The 10,674-nt window shown below is 39.6% G+C and overlaps 2 protein-coding genes across 2 annotated transcripts in view; both read right to left on the bottom strand.

Moving 5' to 3' along the window:
- The window catches only part of LOC134794705 (protein Fe65 homolog), a 70,278-nt gene that overhangs the window by 49,910 nt on the left and 9,694 nt on the right, over window positions 1-10,674 (bottom strand). Inside the window, exon 2 of the mRNA XM_063766485.1 lies at window positions 6,822-6,979. Coding sequence (XP_063622555.1) covers window positions 6,822-6,951 — 130 coding nt within the window. The 5' untranslated portion in view covers window positions 6,952-6,979. The remainder of the gene's footprint in view (window positions 1-6,821; window positions 6,980-10,674) is intronic.
- On the bottom strand, window positions 2,414-4,174 carry LOC134795095 (zinc finger BED domain-containing protein 4-like). Its single transcript, XM_063766928.1, has 2 exons — window positions 3,072-4,174; window positions 2,414-2,430 (listed from the first exon to the last, which is right to left on the bottom strand). Exons 1-2 carry the CDS (start codon window positions 4,159-4,161, stop codon window positions 2,414-2,416), a joined length of 1,107 nt encoding a protein of 368 aa, XP_063622998.1. The 5' UTR covers window positions 4,162-4,174.

Raw genomic sequence — 10,674 nt, 5'->3', positions numbered from 1 at the left:
TCTAAAGAAGGCCTAAATTGGCCGGCCTATTTTTTATTTGATATTTTTATTTTTTTGGCAGAATTTGATAAAATTTGGTAGTGTTGAAGAGCGAATTCTGGTCGAAATAAATACCTACGAAATCACAAAATGGGACAAAAAAAAAACATTTTCCCTCGAGTCATAAAAAGTACGATACGTTTTCGTTACTCAGAGTAAGATTTTATTTATTTTATGACATACCTAATACGGTGAAATTGACATACGGTGAAATTGCGCTTACATTGTACATAATAGGGAATTAGAATATCCACCAAATTAACATCGAAATCTCACAAGGAAAGAAATCGTCAATACGTACAATAAAAATCAGCCCATAAAGCATAACGCATGTTGAGAATGACCCTATCGATTTTTATGGTAACGGCGGAGTGATTAGGGTTAAATATGTTATTGGGGTTAGCTTCAATTAACTTTAATTTGGATGATGGGATTGGTTCTAAAATATAGTAGTAAGTAGGCTTAGTAGAGTGACGTCTCTTTCCCTCAATCTATCTCTATCTTCAAATGATCTGTAGTAATGATTTAGACTTTTTTATATCAAGAACGCTAAGCACGAAAAAGTTCGTACATTGACCGCCCTGTTCCTATCTCTATCGCACGCGCGTAATTATATTGTTGTCCCGCTCATAATGGCGGCGGACAATGCCACTGTGCGAGCGAGACAGCAATATGTGCGAGAGAGAATTATGCGCGTGCGATAGAGACAGGAGAAGGCGGATCAATGTACGGAATTCTCCGTGCTCACCGTCCGTACTTTAACTAGAGGAGTTTCATTGCTCTCAAAATTGTAGAGTCAGACCAAAAAAAGTCTGCAACGGATTTGATAGCCCACGCAGTGCACGTGTTATTTTGAACGTCAAAATTCTATGACATTATGACGTATAAATAACACTGACACTGCGTGGGCTATCAAATCCGCTGCAGACTTTTCTTGGTCCCACTCTACACATCTTTCCTTTTATAGTTAGGGAAGCTATTTACAAATACCTGAGCTTACTGTGATTTCTTACTAGTAACTTTTTGGTACTTTTAAGTAGACTTTTTAAGAAAAAAATCGAATATCATTAAAATGCAAATACAGTCCGTCACGGTAGAATCGTAAACATTTTTACGTGCAGTCAGCTGCAGAGAAAAGTGACCTGCAAAGAAGTTTGTATGCAAAGGTGCTAAGCGAATAGTATTGCCAGGGGTGCGAAACTCCACGCTTCGGGCAAACTCGGCTCCGTTCGGCTCAGCATTGCTTCGAGCAATTATTAGGGTTGACACAACTTGACGTCCCTTTGTGTGCACGACCACAGATAAGATAATGACTTGAATTTTGACAACCCTAAATACCTGAAAGGGGTTGTGCCATATATTAGAAAGGGACAGCATGATTCGACCCTGAACCGCTGTCAAACATTGGTTTTGTAGGAAGTTTCCTTTCTGTACGGTAGTACTATTACTTATTCTGTGGTATTGCTGAGTGTACCTAATCGTAATCATGATATTCATGATTATAGTTCGTTTTATTAGCATTAGAAAAAGGTAAACAATCTTGATGTGTCTTTTAATTGAAAAACACATTTTAAAAATAAGTTACGGCAAATATGTAACAATTATGAATCTAATACGATCATTTATATTCTTCTGCTTTCGTAAGTAATAGTTACTGTTTTTTAAAAAGCGTTTTTCAATTAAAAGACTTGTAAGATCGCTTACCTTCTTTAAAGTTCTTTCTAATGCTAAAAAAACGAACTATAGGTACAGTCAGCAAGATTTCATATGTTCATGATTAAATAATCGTTCTTTGAACTTAACCAAACTCAACCCAGACAGTTTATAAGACTGCATAACAGCTGTTGCACGAAAAACAATAAATTCAACCACTTTTCAAAACCAGACTATACAACGTTGTTCAAAAAGCAACTTTACTTCCTAAACTTAAAGTCTCAATTTCACTAACAATAACTGCAAGTCTAAAAAATAGGTACTTGTCGTAAGGTCATATTTTTTCTGTGCTATTCCAAACTGTACTCTAAACCAAGGACTTAAAGTTGTATATCCAAGTATGAGACAAACTGTTAGGATCTTTTGACAGTTAGTATTTATATTTCAGTAACGGGTGCGTTGGCATGAGATGTTCAGATTAAGGTCCGACCGAGAACACTTTTTTTGTCTCGGCCGAGACCGAGACCGAGACCGAGACAAAATGAAATTCTCGGCCGAGACCGAGACCGAGACCGAGAATTTGAGAAAAGAAAGAAAAAATACGTATTTTGCAAAAAAAAAACTGTATTTTCATAAATACTGACTAAAAACATACAAAACTCTTCTCGGGCCCACTTGCGCTAACCAGGGTTAAAAAATTAAACAGCTAACTTAGGATTCATCACGCCATGTACGAAACTGAAAAGTAAATGCGAGGTTTACCATTTATTTTTTTAACTCTGGTTGGTGCAAGTGGGTCTGATAAAAGACGACGAAAAGACATTAATAATCAAAATTAAATAGTTCTATATTATAGCACAAAAACAATAACTTTTCAGCGTTGTGGCCAGTTAAATTGTGACGCCGCTCGTCGTACAATTGACCAGCCCTGCTAAAAAGCTGTTCGCTAGCCACACTTGTTGGTGGAGCCGACAAAATTTTTTTTGCTGCAGGGCGCAGGAGTTGGTAAGGCGATGAATGCCAGTATTCGTAGATATTTGCATTCCTATGCAGCCTTGGCTCTCTCAGATAATTGTCAAGTGACGATTCAAGTGAGTTGTCCGTCATTGGGTCGTCATCAGACTCGATGGAGTCGTGAGCTGCCCACAAACTTGTCTCATTGACGGATCTAACTGAAGTTGACGCTCCACCCTGACGCTCTCCAAGTCCTGCCGGTGTACCTAATTGTAAAACTTCAAAAATTTTAGTCTTGGCTCCGTTTACCTCGTTTTCGGTCAAATATTTTGTTTTGAATCGGGGATCCAACAATGTTGCACAAATTAAGGGGCTCGATGTTCGTATGAATGAAAAGCGATGATTGAGTGAGCACAACAACTTGCTTTTCATCTCAGCAGCAGTACAATTTTGAAGAGCATCACTTTCATTGTTTTCTATATCTGCTGACATTGCAGTATCTGCCGACGCTACAAACTGACTTTGCCCGCTAGTTGACGCAAGTTTTCCACTTAACATGGCTACTAAAGGTATCACCAAGGAGACACATGATGCATCTGACGACATGTCTAATGTGGCCTCATAAAAACATTCCAATACACTGACAGCATCTTGCATCGTCGTCCATTCTTCGTTATTAATTTCATTGATTGAGCCCCTTTCGACACGGTATAGATTAATCGCATTTTTTTGCTCAATCAACCGTGACAACATTAAGTACGTGCTGTTCCAACGTGTTTCCACGTCTTGGAATAGGGTGTGTTCTGGTAAATTTAAAGTTTTTTGGAAAGTATTTAAATACCTCCGTGCCTGCTCACTTCTATGAAAGTGTCCGACTACTTTACGACACTTTTTTAGTATTGTTATTATGTTTGGCACCGATAAAATTGCGTCATGAATCACCAGTTGTAGTGTATGAGACACACAGCCCAACGAATCGTACTCCGCAACCCTTGTAGCACGGGCCATGTTCCCAGCATTATCGCGAAGAGCAAGGTGGATTTTAGAGCCTATATTATAATCTTCGACTACTTCTTTCAGTTTCTCGGAGATATAGTCGCCCGTGTGGTCATTTTCTAAAACTGATGCACCCAAGATTACTTTTGGTCGTTGTTCATTGTGCACAAAATGGGCCGTAAAACTCAGAAGTGAACAAGTTTTAGTAGGATTTGACCAAATGTCTGTAGTAAAACTTATCCACTCGGCCTCACATAGCAAATTGACTACTTTAGTTTTAACTTTTTCAAAAGTTTCCGGCATTAGTTGGGTGCGAAAAAATTTTTCAGATTTCAATTTATATTTTTTTGGTCCTGCAGGGTCCGCAAAATTTAAGCGCTTAAATCCTTTTCCTGACACAGTGTTATAAGGCTGCATGTCAACTAATATATAATCCATGATAGCCTTATCTATGCGTTTTGTTATGTCATGGTCATGGGGCCATTGGGCTTTTGGCGGATTCGCCAGCAATTGCTGCATCGTAGGTTGAGTCTTCTTGTCTGTTTCAAGAAGTACAGGGCCCGCTGATTTTAAATTATTTTGCTTTTCAACTGCTTGGTTTTTCAGGTCATCTATTTGTATTAAAAAATGTTCGTTTTCTGTCAAATGATATTTCGATAAATGTAGTTTTAACCCTTTAATAGTTTGAAGCTTAGGTTGCAAACTTCCCAGAGACACTGTTTTCCTGCAGAGCTTGCATTCTGCCTTAGATGGTTGTGAATTTTTTTTTTTCAAAATACTCCCAAATAGGGTTTATTACTTTAGGCATTGCAAATGCAAAATGTACCTGTAACAAGGTAGTAGGTATCTTTTGAAAAATAAAATTTTCATTTTAAATATCAAACATTAAACAAAAGGAAATCAAATCAAATCAACGAAGTAAAAAGTAAGTCAACTAAGTAATTTTCTGATGTTCTTGCCTTTTTAACAATTCATATCAAATAAAATAACAACAATTTCTAGATCCAAAGCAACACGAACTTTGTTGAACGAACACGAACCCACGAAAACAGTATTTAGTTTTCATATTTAAATTAATTTCCAAATAGTCTCCACCATTACTACTATTACTAATATCGCTACTGCCATTTGAATATGATTTTTAACTAGTAGGCATAAAGTTCAAATAAGTCATTTACTTTCATTCATTTAATATTAGTACCCAACCCACCTATCGTTAAATAAAAAGCTTTAAAAGTCGTCGCAAAATCTATCGTAATAACCTAAAACACAAAATAATGTTTAGTTTACGTACTTACCTACGGTTTAAAGTTCACTCGTACACAACACAACACACAACAATGTTAGCAAATAACTCTTAATTTTTTAAGCACTGTGCCTAATGTGCCTTTATGTATCTCATTTAATGTTATTCTTTTAGTAGTACACCAAAACATAAACAAACACAACAGTGGTTACTTGATAATCCTGCAATACCGCCAATGGCGCCAATTCACCTACTTAATTGGTTTAGATATTAAATTAAACACCAATAGAAATCAAGTGAACTGACACGAAGTGTCGCAGAAACCCACCAGGCAGCCAATGAGATCGTACGACAAGCTCGCCACCCGCGCGCGAAAGTTTAAATTCGCAAATCGGAACGGTTTCACAGTCTCGGCCGTGGCCGAGAATCTCGGCCTTATTTGGCCGAGAACCGAGACCGAGATCTCGGCCCGAATTTCGGCCGAGACTGCCGAGACCGAGACCGAGACCGAGATCTCGGTCGGACCTTAGTTCAGATAACTATGTTGACGAGTGACCCTCGCACATAGATCTCCAACACTAGACGGAGCAAAAGTGTCCAGCTTAACTGAACGTATGTATGAAGTATTCCTATTAAAATATGTATACGAGGAATAACTTTTAACACGCTTTGCTGACGACATTGTTTTACTCGCAGAGACACCTGAAGATCTCGAACACATGCTCAATGATCTAAGCCAGGCATCGATGCGAGTTGGTCTAAAAATGAATATGGAGAAAACAAAGTGGATGAGCACCGCTGAAAAGGCAACCATTTCATTGGAAGGCAAAACGATGGAGAGAGTAAGCGATTACGTATATTTGGGCCAGAAAATAACGCTTGACGGTAACCCCTTGGATGCCGAAATTAGTAGGCGCATTCAATTGGGTTGGGGCGCATTTGGAAAGCTAGGCGATGTTTTCAAGTCCAAAATCCCACAGTCACTGAAAACCAGGGTCTACAACCAATGCGTCCTCCCAGTGATGACTTACGCATGCGAGACATGGACGTTGACCGTCGGAAGGGTGCTAGTGCCAGCTAAAAGTGGCACAGAGAGCCATGGAGCGCGCGATGCTCGGGATCTCCCTGCGAGACAGAGTTCGGAATGAGGACATTCGTCAACGCACGAGAGTTACCGACATCGCCAAAAGAATTGCGCAACTGAAGTGGGAATGGGCCGGCCATATCTGCCGCAGGGATGACGACCGATGGGGCCAGCGAGTACTGTTCTGGAGACCTCGACTGGGAAGCCGGAGGGACGGAAAACCACGAGCCAGATGGTCGGACGACATTAGAAAGACGGCAGGGCCGACCTGGCATAGAACCGCCGCATACAGTACAACATGGAAATCCATGAAAGAGGCATAATTATGTTCAGCAGTGGACGCAAATATGCTGAGAAGAAGAAGAAGAACTTTTAACAGTCGTTCATACTTAATTTTAATAATGCGAGACCTAGGGTAAGGTAATCTATATATACCCTTTCAACTTGCGAATTCGTCAAGTCGGGAAAGTTTGGGAAAGAGGGGCTCGTTATGGTAATGTCCGTTTGTTCAATCTTGGATCACAGTAATATAGTCAAGTATCCTTAAACTTTTGCAGAAAACATTTTGAAACATTGTTTGTTTTAGGTAAATGAGTTACAGTTTAAAATACTAGAGCGGACTGAAACAGACAAGATAGTAACTCTACTTCTATATCTCGACGCTACACTGTACTATGAAGCTAGAGTCACTTTCCAAAGAAATCGCCTGGTCCGACTCTAAACTGTAAAGTAACTCTACCCCCATAGCTCGGCATTTCAATGACTTATGGAGCTAGAGTAACTTCACTAGCGGACCCCATGATCCGCCTGCAAAGTAACTCCACTCCCATACAACAGTTTCTCACTCACCTATGAAGCTAGAGTCATCATCATGTCGCGACGCGTGCATCGCGAGCGCGGTGAAGGAACGCGCAGCGGGGAACGCCTCCGCTAGACGTAGCGAGACGGGCGCCGCGGTCCAGATAGCGCCGCACAGCATCTAGCGAGGCATGGGGATCGCGCCGGAACTGGAAGAGAAACAAAACAATAAATTTAAATCGATTTGATTTTTTTACGACAGGTCGATGGAAAACGGGCGTGCGGTCCGCCTGGAAGTCAGTAGCCACCGTAGCCTATGGACGCAACTTCACACAAGTGACTTAACACAAGCACGTTGCTGACTACCGTGTTGACTGGTTGAATAAATAGAAAAAACCGGGCAAGTGCGAGTCGGACTCGCGCACGAAGGGTTCCGTACCATAATGCAAAAAACGGAAAAAAAAAACGGTCACCCATCCAAGTACTGACCCCGCCCGACGTTGCCTAACTTCGGTCAAAAATCACGTTTGTTCTATAGGAGCCCCACTTAAATCTTTATTTTATTATGTTTTTAGTATTTGTTGTTATAGCGGCAACAGAAATACATCATCTGTGAAAATTTCAACTGTCTAGGTATCACGGTTCGTGAGATACAGCCTGGTGACAGACGGACGGACGGACGGACGGACAGCGGAGTCTTAGTAATAGGGTCCCGTTTTACCCTTTGGGTACGGAACCCTAAAAAGGATAAGAAGAAAAGATGTATGTAAGAAAAGAGCGTAGGTACTGACATTATTCGAGAGTTGCTTTTAGTTAAGTGATAGCTGGACTTCACAAATAGCTAGGGCGCCATTCATTTATTACGTAAGACAATTTAGGGGGGTCGAACATATCTTATTTTTTCTTACAAGGGGGAGGGAGGATTTTTGTAGTTCTTACGTAAGATCACAAAGATCCGACTTTTTGTTAATTTCTATGCAATTATGACGTTTAAATTAATAATACTTCCACACACTATGCTCTCAAACACGGTGCAGTTAGCTTAAACGGACTCCAGTTCCTTTGTAGGTACAAATAAACATTACAAAAAATAAATTGAAAACACAAACCAAACGTGTACTCATTTTTTCCTTTAGATTCTTACGTAATATATGTATGTTTAATAGGGGGAAGGGGGTCAGCCTATTCTTATTTTTTCTTACATAGGGGAGAGAGGGGATCAAAAACTGGTAAAAATCGTCTTACGTAATAAATGAATGGCGCCTAGGGGCTATTCATAAATTACGTCATTTCAAATTAGGGGGGGTCTGGACATCGGATGATGGTAGCATAACGTAGGAGGAAACGGGGTCATTCGAAGCATGATTTTTTGGATGATGTTTAGGGGTAAAAAATCGTCAAAAATCGATGACGTAATTTATGGACAGCCCCCAAGGTACTATAAGCTACTAAAGTAAAAGGCATACTACCCACTATCATAAGATGGTTAAATGGAGTGCTTACAGTCTAGACGCGTATCTCCTAAAGCTAAGTCTAGAATCTTATTTGTGACAGCGATTGAAACTTTAAAGGGCTGGCAACGACTAAACGTGACGTTCCACGACTAAAGGTACCTATGGCGGTCGGTACATAAGGTACCTTTCGTCGTGGAATGTCACACACAACATTGTATCCAGTTAAGCAATTATATAAAACAATAATTTGATTGAGAACTCCGTGTATTCCACAAATCGGTTCGTTCGTTAGGTACCTACGGGTTGGGTTGGACGCGTCACGTGATCGTAGTTCGTTCTAAAACGCATTAATTAACTATGAACATAATACAAAAATCTAAACCATAGGTACAGTAAAGGTTAATGGTGTTACTATATGATTAAAACTTACCAGTAAACAAACTAGTCCCATAACAAAATATTCCTAATTAAGAATCTAAACACCAGTACGAATATTCCAATGACCAGCCATATAGCACCGACGCGATTTATCCAGAGCCCGACGTCTGCCACGTCCATTATGGCAAATGGGTGGGTATTAATGGTGGAAATGGTCATTTATCATGCCCTGAAGGATTACAGTGGAAGTATGGACAGTATTTTATGTCGACTACACGCAAACGCTGAAATATGATAAATATACCTACACGGTGGCTAAAAAATAACTGCATTTCTGTTGCCAAGGAGGTTTTGGGATTATACTGAGCAACTTTTACTATGGTACTAAACCCGAAAACGTGAAAAAAATGTACCCTCCCATAGAAAATGGACCAGCCAAAATGTTATGAAATAGCCAAATTTATTTTTCGTTATTTCGGTCCCTTAGTAAAAGTTGGTCAGTATAATCCCAAAACCTCCCTGGCAACGGGAATGCAGTTAATTTTTAGCCACCCTGTATTTCTAGCATCACCATCACTGTCATTTCAAGATTTATAGAGAGAGACGATCTTGGAATTTCGATGTTCAGTTGAAACCCTAACCCCCCACCCATTTGTAGTGGAGCACTCAATGTAAACCATTTTTTCCCCACATTACTGGGCTTTTTACTGTTCATCTTTCGGCGACTAGGTAATCTAGGTGTATACTTGTAACATTTCAAAACCAAGTACCTAAGAGAAATACAACGTATTGCGCTTTATTTCATTTCAAAATTGTTGATGTCCGCCGCTTAGAAGTCAATTTTGATACTGACATTTCAGTGCATTTTGTGTCTTTGGCAGACTGCTGCAAAAGTGTTTACCCACTTTATAAATGGAATTCATTCAAAAACTTGGTATGCAGCTCGCTGTACCTAGTTATGCATATGCCAGATTTCAAAATTGTCTGTTTTGTGTAAGAATAGTTTCCAACCAAATTAAAATACGTTGTCAAGGCTCTGTCATGCACCAACAGCCCACCAAAATCATACATTATCTTAGCGTTTATTTAAAGTCGATATACTGAATAGTTTTGCTTTATTACCCTCCGGTTGAGTAGGGTGGCAAGGCTACCCTTAATTGTTAACAGTCCATGTGCTGCGGCTACAGTTGACAGGTTTAGTCATAACTTTAGTTTAGGACTTAGTAATTGAATGAAGGAATGAATGAACATAATTAATGAATGAAATTAATGAAAATAATTATTTTCAGGCAACTATTGGCCCATAGATAATTGAAGTTCGTTCACTCCGGTGCACACTTTGAGGCTTTTAAGGGTGGTTGGTGGTCCTTTAGTACCTAACAATAACAATGCTGAGTGATCCCGAATATTTAGACTTAAGTATAGTATACTGAGACTCCACAGTCAAACAAAATGTAGTTTTGTGGAGCATTGTATGTAACAAAAAAGTTGTAACTTCTAGTATAATAAATAACTAAATAAAATAAAAAAATTGGCATGACCAAGTGTAACAGCCACCCAGTACCGTCTTTACCATAAGGGCGCACGGGGCCCTTGCTTAGGGCCCCCATCCTCAGGGGGCCCCGAAGGACAGACAGTAACAGCATATTTGATTACCCATAATAAATAGAAGATCATATAGTAGACTCAAACCAAACGGACGACCGGGCTCGTAAAACTTCTCAGTCACGCTCGCATGGTTGAAGGTAGGGTGAGAGTGATAGAGATATGATCCCAGTCGTCCGTTTGGTTTGGGTCTACTATAGTAAAATGTTAGTTTAATTCGCTTTCTTTACTTTCCAAAGGGCCCCAATACAAGGTCTTATATGGGTGATTCTTAAATTGTGTCCAAAAAAAATATTTTTCTCATAAACGTTTTAATTTTTCACATATTATTACATATATCAAAAGTCAATACAAAAAGCAATTTTTTATTCATATGGTCAAGCTTAATACCCTCAGGAAAGGTAAATAAAATGAGTACATAAACACGGTGGTGACAAAGTGTCCCTCAGTCGTGACATTTCGGCATT

Source organism: Cydia splendana, chromosome 11 (genome assembly GCF_910591565.1).
Source record: "Cydia splendana chromosome 11, ilCydSple1.2, whole genome shotgun sequence".
NCBI lineage: Eukaryota > Metazoa > Arthropoda > Insecta > Lepidoptera > Tortricidae > Cydia > Cydia splendana.
The sequence above is the reverse complement of the archived record's forward strand: the minus strand, read 5'-3'. Positions and strand labels throughout refer to the sequence as shown.